The sequence below is a fragment of the Pygoscelis adeliae genome, unplaced genomic scaffold (assembly GCF_000699105.1).
Source record: "Pygoscelis adeliae isolate BGI_AS28 unplaced genomic scaffold, ASM69910v1 Scaffold167, whole genome shotgun sequence".
Lineage (NCBI taxonomy): Eukaryota > Metazoa > Chordata > Aves > Sphenisciformes > Spheniscidae > Pygoscelis > Pygoscelis adeliae.
In genome coordinates this window covers 1715891-1722417 of record NW_008825428.1, presented here as the reverse complement: position 1 = coordinate 1722417, position 6527 = coordinate 1715891, and the positions used below count along the sequence as shown (strand labels likewise).

The 6527-nt window shown below is 41.5% G+C and overlaps 1 protein-coding gene across 3 annotated transcripts in view; it reads right to left on the bottom strand.

The window, feature by feature from the left end:
• Positions 1-6527, bottom strand: part of IRF2 (interferon regulatory factor 2) — a 39216-nt gene that overhangs the window by 15129 nt on the left and 17560 nt on the right. For all 3 annotated transcript variants that reach the window (XM_009330678.1, XM_009330677.1, XM_009330676.1), the window contains exons 4-6: positions 3363-3462; positions 2575-2751; positions 507-553 (exon numbers count right to left, since the gene is read on the bottom strand). In XM_009330678.1, the coding sequence (XP_009328953.1) occupies positions 507-553; positions 2575-2751; positions 3363-3462 (324 nt within the window). The remainder of the gene's footprint in view (positions 1-506; positions 554-2574; positions 2752-3362; positions 3463-6527) is intronic.

The following is a 6527-nucleotide window of genomic DNA, read 5'->3' as shown; positions in this document are numbered from 1 at the left end:
TCCCTGCTCTGAACAAGCAGAAATCTCAGGCAGTGACTGAGGAGCTTTACAACTGAGATATTCTAACTGCCAAAACATGAGCAGAAGGTGCAGTTCTGACAGAACTTCTCCCCCTCGCCTAAACGAAAATGAATTTCCAATGCCTTACGCACAGAAATTAATTGCTCCAAAAGGTAGCTCTATTGTTCAGAAGCATTCCTTCCATAATTACTGTATTTCTACTTACACAGACAAACAAATGCAAATGTATTGCCGAGGCTGCCAGTTTTCCAGCCTCCAGGCGTAACACAAGGGCTGTGTCAACTGATGACGTCAGTCACGGCTCCAACAGCCTTCACGTTTTTAAAAAAAAACCCCAAACATCCCATGTAACTGTAGCTACTTAACCAAACCACAAGCATGACAGATTTGCAAATATCCACCACAATATACTATTGGGGCTATTAAAAAAATTTGCAACAGACTGTTTTCACAAGCTCTCGCACTATTAAACAGCCACTTCTTACCTTAATTTGTTTGAATTTGTCATCCTTCTCGGACTTCGTTTTTTTTCCTGCAACAACAGAAGGAAGATTTCTTAAAGTCCTGTGTGCCACAAGTTATCCTTCACACTTCCTATATTCACCAACAAATAGCCCCAAAACGTGCCTCAAATGGTAGCACCTCCTAGGAAAGGGAGAACACATTTTGCTTAATTTTAAACCCCCCTTAAGGCCTGGGCAGTCAAAAATTCACCTCGAACACTCTGGTGTTTCTTTTTAAAGGGCTACAAAAAAGAAACACGATGGGACTGAGGAAAGCAATTGCAGTCAAAAAAACAAGGTGAAAAATACGTAAGAGTGACAAACTAAGCAACAAGGCCTGCTTAAAAAAGAAGGAAGGGGGAGAAAAATACTCTTAAAGGGAAAAAAATCAAAATATATATCTCATCACATTTGTGACACTCTCACTGTAGCTACTGGAAAAGGGAGGTTGCTCATTGATTTAACGTGAAAAGAGATCACAATAAACTTCAGCAAATATTTTTGTAAATAGTTGCAACCTGAGGGGGGGAATATATTTTATAATTCATGCAAAAGTGGTTTAAGCAATCATGCTGGACTTGAGAATCCAGAAAACCACACAGCGTATCACCCTCACAAAGTGTCGTGTGCCTTGGCAGATCCCAGCATTGCTGCCTCTGCTCTGAATTGACAAGACCCTGATGCGGAAGCTCAGACCTGCTGGTGCAAGCTCAGATCTACCCCACTGTTTGCACAGACGTGTCCCAGGAATTTCTCCCATCTCTACTACACGATTCATTGAGAATTAGACATGTTTGCAGCCAAATTCTTTTGCTCTCACTCACACATAAATTCAGCCACATGCCACATAGAAAGGGCATGTGAGAATATACACAGGACCCAAAATATGTCAGAGTTTTATTGTAACTGTACTTGCTGCAGAATCCTCTCCTGCTACAGCCCCCATCTCCAGAATCTCAGCTTTCATGATGAACTTTCCTAGTTCTTACAGCTATGAGAGGAATCTACCGCAATGGGACAGGTTATGGTTCAGGGAAATATGCCTGAACATACAAGAGACTGGAACAGTTTCAAAGCAAATGTTCTACCTTTTGCAGATTGATCTCCCTTTCATAGTATGATTCTGCCCCCAAAATGCCAGAGTTCATTATTTCCAATCACACTGACCTTAAACTGAAGATGTGCCTTTCACTCCCCAATTTAAGAAAATAGCAAGCTGAGCTACAGGTGAACTGAATTGGATTTTAGAGGGACACCGTGCGTTTGGTTTGCAGGTTATCTTTTCGTCCAAAAATCCTAGACACCAGAGGATACCAGAGGACTAAGGAAGCCATCGTTCTACTCCATAAACCAGTAACGAAGCCATAGGAAGCCACTGAGCCATAAAGAAGCCAGTGGTTTTACTCCATAAGAAACCAAATACTCATGAGATTGACCTGGTGGTTAGGTCCTCTCCTGGCAGGTGGGAGACCTAATCCCTAAATTTGGGGATTCAAACATAGTTTCCCATTTCACCATTATCATGCTGTGGGGGCTGTTTTTTCATGGCCTAGTGTAGCTACGTAACTAACAGTGGTTTCACAGTTTAATATTCTGAGCAGAGAGTGTACTGCTCCCACTCAGCTCAACACAGCGCCAGTTTATTTCTACCCTCGCTTGAAATAAGGTACCAAAATGTCTGCCACCGTATTCTGAATGAGCCCTACTGAGTTAAATGCATCGATCTCTAATATCCCCCTAATCATCTTCCTTGACTGAAGGAGACCTGGGACTAGCATCTGAAGACAACTCCATCGGCCTTAACAGAACTAACACAATTTACACACATCACCAGCTTGGGGGTATCACATCTCGTTGATCCTCTCTCCAAGCGGCTTGTTCTCTTAACTGAATGTAGCCCATTTTTCACACAGCTGTTCCTAAGTTCTGGGGAACATCTGGATAAAAATGTCCAGCTTCACAGCAGAAGTAGAACTGGCACACTTGTGGGCCCCAAAATAAAAACAATGCCCCCAACACCATTTTCATGTTGACAAGCTCTCCCCTCTACCTTTTTTGGAAGGTCTTTCAGATAACGGCAGCATCCGGTACACCCTGAAGGCATTGTTTCCTTTCTTTATACTTTTGTCCTTCACTTCTTCTATGTCAGGCAGAGAATTCATGGCACAACGGAAGTTTGCCTTCCACGTCTTTGGATCGGGCTTATCTACTCCTGACTGGTATTTTCCTAAGCAAGAAAAGATAGTTAGGTGCACACGACGTGCAATTGAAAACCTAAGGCGAATTAATAACAGCATAGGTTAACTTCAAGGTATCAGCCTTTGGTTCCCACAACAAGCAATCAAACAATAGCTGAGGTTGCAAGAGAGTGTTGTGATCTCATTCCCATGCACGTTTCTAGAACACATGACGAACAGTTTCTGCTCAAGAAAGATGCAGGGCACTGCAGATCAGATGTGACTCCACAACAATGTGGAAAAGCTTGCGCAGCATTTACCTTTATTATGTCTGGCTCAAATCCATAGAAAGGCATAAAAAGCCTAAGGGCCCAAGTCTACAAAGTGCTGAGTGTGCTCTACTCCTGACAATTTTGAACCCAATCTTGTTAACGTTTAAATCAATTAAGTTTTACTGTGTTCCTCAATGCAAATGAGTTACGGCGCTTCAATAAAGCTGGAGAGTATCGCAGGCCTTGAAAAAAGCACTTAGCCTCCCACAAATCTAGAAACTTAAATTCAGTCTCTGTGTTGTAAAAGCAAAGACAAGAAAGCAGGAAAATGTAACTTTAAAAGGGAAAACAATGGGAAAATCTGTCCTGCAGAAAGAGAGTTCCAATACCTGTGTGAATTGCCCAGTTTCTAAATAAGGGAGCATCTTTTTCAACATCCCACCCATGTCTTGCAGCATGCATCCAGGGAATCTGAAAAATCTTCTTCTCCTGAAAGGGAAAACAAACAGGAAATGCCAACACTGATTGACTTGAGGGATATTCTGACGACTTTAAGTCACTTATTTAAAAGCACAGTTCCAGCATCTACAAGTGTTTTGCTTCCTTCTAACCCAGTGCCACTGTCACTGAACTCAATAGGAAAATATCCATTGGCGTCACCGAAAGCAGAATACAGCCCTAAGTATATGAAATACTCAGAAGCCCCTTCACGGACGATGAGCCTGGCAGCCTTCCAAGCTGACACATGGATAAAACATGCAGTGCTACACATTTCTAAACATTCAAACGAAGGCTACTTTTGGCAGCACAGACACTTTTATGGTTAGAAAAAATAGATATGAAACTAAACAACCATAGGAACAGAGCAAATTCAAGGGATTTAGAATTCAGCCAATAAAATACTAGCATGGTAAAGGAAAGAGATCTCTCAAATTTATACACCAAGCAAACAAGCATATGAATATATCAACTGTAGACATCTCTCCAATGGGGATAAAAAATACAAGACACCCATGTGAAGGGGTGGCACTGAAGATAGTTGAAGTATTTTAGTTTAGAAACTTTAGGCCAAAGAGAAGGGCATTTAAAGCAATCCAAAGGAAAGCTTTTTTTTAAATTATTTTTTTAACACACAACATGTAGTTAAACCAGGGCATGCTTTATGTGGTGGAAGTATAAACTGATTCCCAAAGGGATCAGAAAAACTCATGGAAGATAGTACACTGCTGACTATTAAAGATGATAGTTTTGGGATGCAGCTCCAGCTCTGAGAGCCCAATGGCTTTCAGAGCTTGAACAGCATGTTTCCTATACTCCTTCCACAAGCACTTAGCACACAGGATACTGGGCCAGATGGGTACTGGGTCAGATGTGCTTTTATGTCATACAATATGGGAACGAATTCCAATGTGCTGACCTACAAGGCTGCTTCAGAACTCTTCACGCTCATTTCTGCAAAGCCATACAAATGGAGTTTGTTCCACAACAGTTGTTTTTTCTCCCCTATTGGGAGGGAAAACATCTTATCTGGCTTCACATGCAGATATCTTGCACTATAAACACTGCCAGTACAGGTTTAGATCCACTTCTTAGTCTGTGAAGAGAAAAGCACTTCCAGGGCAAAATGCACCCTCCTCCTGAGGTGGTCACCTGAGCTACACCAACTGAATTGCACCCTAAAAGAGCCTATTTCTCTCCACTGACTACAAACAACTCTAGACAGGCAGCTCTCATTTAAACAACTGCATTGTAGATGTCTGTGGTAGGGTGAGATGAATCCTTTGCCCTTTCCCCTTCCTCCAACAACCACTTTTCTTCCTTGAGTGTCTGGTTAATATTTCACTAAAGTCAAGGTTAGGTTTATTTTCCTTCCTTTCCATGTGATCTCTTTTTTTTTTGAGCCTGCGTTTTGTACCATCCTTCAGCTCTTGTCTTCAATCCTTTCTCTCATTCACATTCACTTGTTCAGAATTGCATTCTTCCCTTCTCGCTTGGCTTCATCTTTTCTTTAATTTGGTGAAAGCACAGATTTAACATGTTCCTCATCCCCCTTCAAGCCCTCACACTCTCATTCTTCCTCTTAATGCATTCCCATCACTTCTCTCACGTGCTTCTTGCCTCCTTACTCTTCCCCCTCTATATAGTTAAATCATCCTACAGAGATGCTCTCCTCTTTCCCCAGGTAGAAGTGGTCTAAAGAACGCCTCAACCCCACTATCCTGTGGTCCACAGCACTACTGTATGCATCAGAGCTAGAATAAGCTTCCTTGCCTTTACTCTCCCAGAGACTACAAAGAGCATGGAAAAAAATTCATACTTCCATAGAAAACAATTTCTATCAACAAGAACTTTAAGAATTGACCAGATGAAAAAGTCTTCTCATGCTTGGTGATGGGAAGAGGTTTGAACAATGCCACACAAAGGTACAGAGGTTATACCATGGATTTCATATTTCATATGATAATTCGGAAAGTTCTATAGGAGCTAGCAGACCAAACAAGGCTCCAGACATCCTGTCATCATCAACTGTACTCACTGCTTCAAAGGAAGCACTCAACAGAGGACACTCTCAACAGCAGTCTAAGTGTTCATTAGAGTGTTTCTGTTCATTACAGAAAGTTCTTCCCAATCCCAGATGTTCAAGACAGCACACGGACTTATAGCAAATTATAATACAAATAACAAAATCATAGAATCCACGTGTATTATAATTTTATAATACATATATAATTTTATATACCCATCTAGAAACTACAGATTTTCTCATCAACTATCAAATATCTAATCTCTGAAATCCCGCAAGACTGCTGATCACAGCAATACCATGTGATTGTGTGTTCTGCTCTAGTTTACCTAGATGGTTTCTATTCAAATACTAGTTTTTGATTTCACACATTATCAAACATTTACCAGTATCCTTCTTCAGTCCATGCTTCCTAATAATGACCTTAATAGGAAAAGGCTCATCAGTGCTTTCTCTTAGACTTGGAAAACCATGTGCTGGTTTTTGCATGGTACAGCACTCCATCACTGGACATCTGTGTAGGAGTCTTGTGTTTCTATTAAAAAATTAGCCTCACCTGAAGTCAAAAGCACAACCCACAAAAGTTTTGCAGCACAACAGGAATTGCTACCAAACTCCAGTGGGGACATCAAAAGGGAAAAGGTGTCACGTTCTTAGAAATAGGCAGGAAGAGGAAAATAGTATCGAACGCTTACAACCCTAGCGTTGCAAAATGCTCCAAGTAGGTGAATGAGCATGGAATCACATACTAGCTAGAAAGTCATAGGACAAGTTTTAAATAGTGGCATCCGTCTGGTGCGTAATACTCCAAGCATCCATCAAAGCAGTAGGTGGCCTCTTGACTCCTATTACAGCTACTCTGAATGTTTCCACTCTAACTTCCTTTTCCAGATCCATGAGGGACACTGACCTCTCATTATCCCCCCCCTCACAGCACCTCTGCCCTCTACTGAACTATGTAATTTCCTTCACGCCTCCCAGTTTTGTCTCTCTGGGAAGGTAAAGAAATTCCTTTCCCCCATGCCATTCA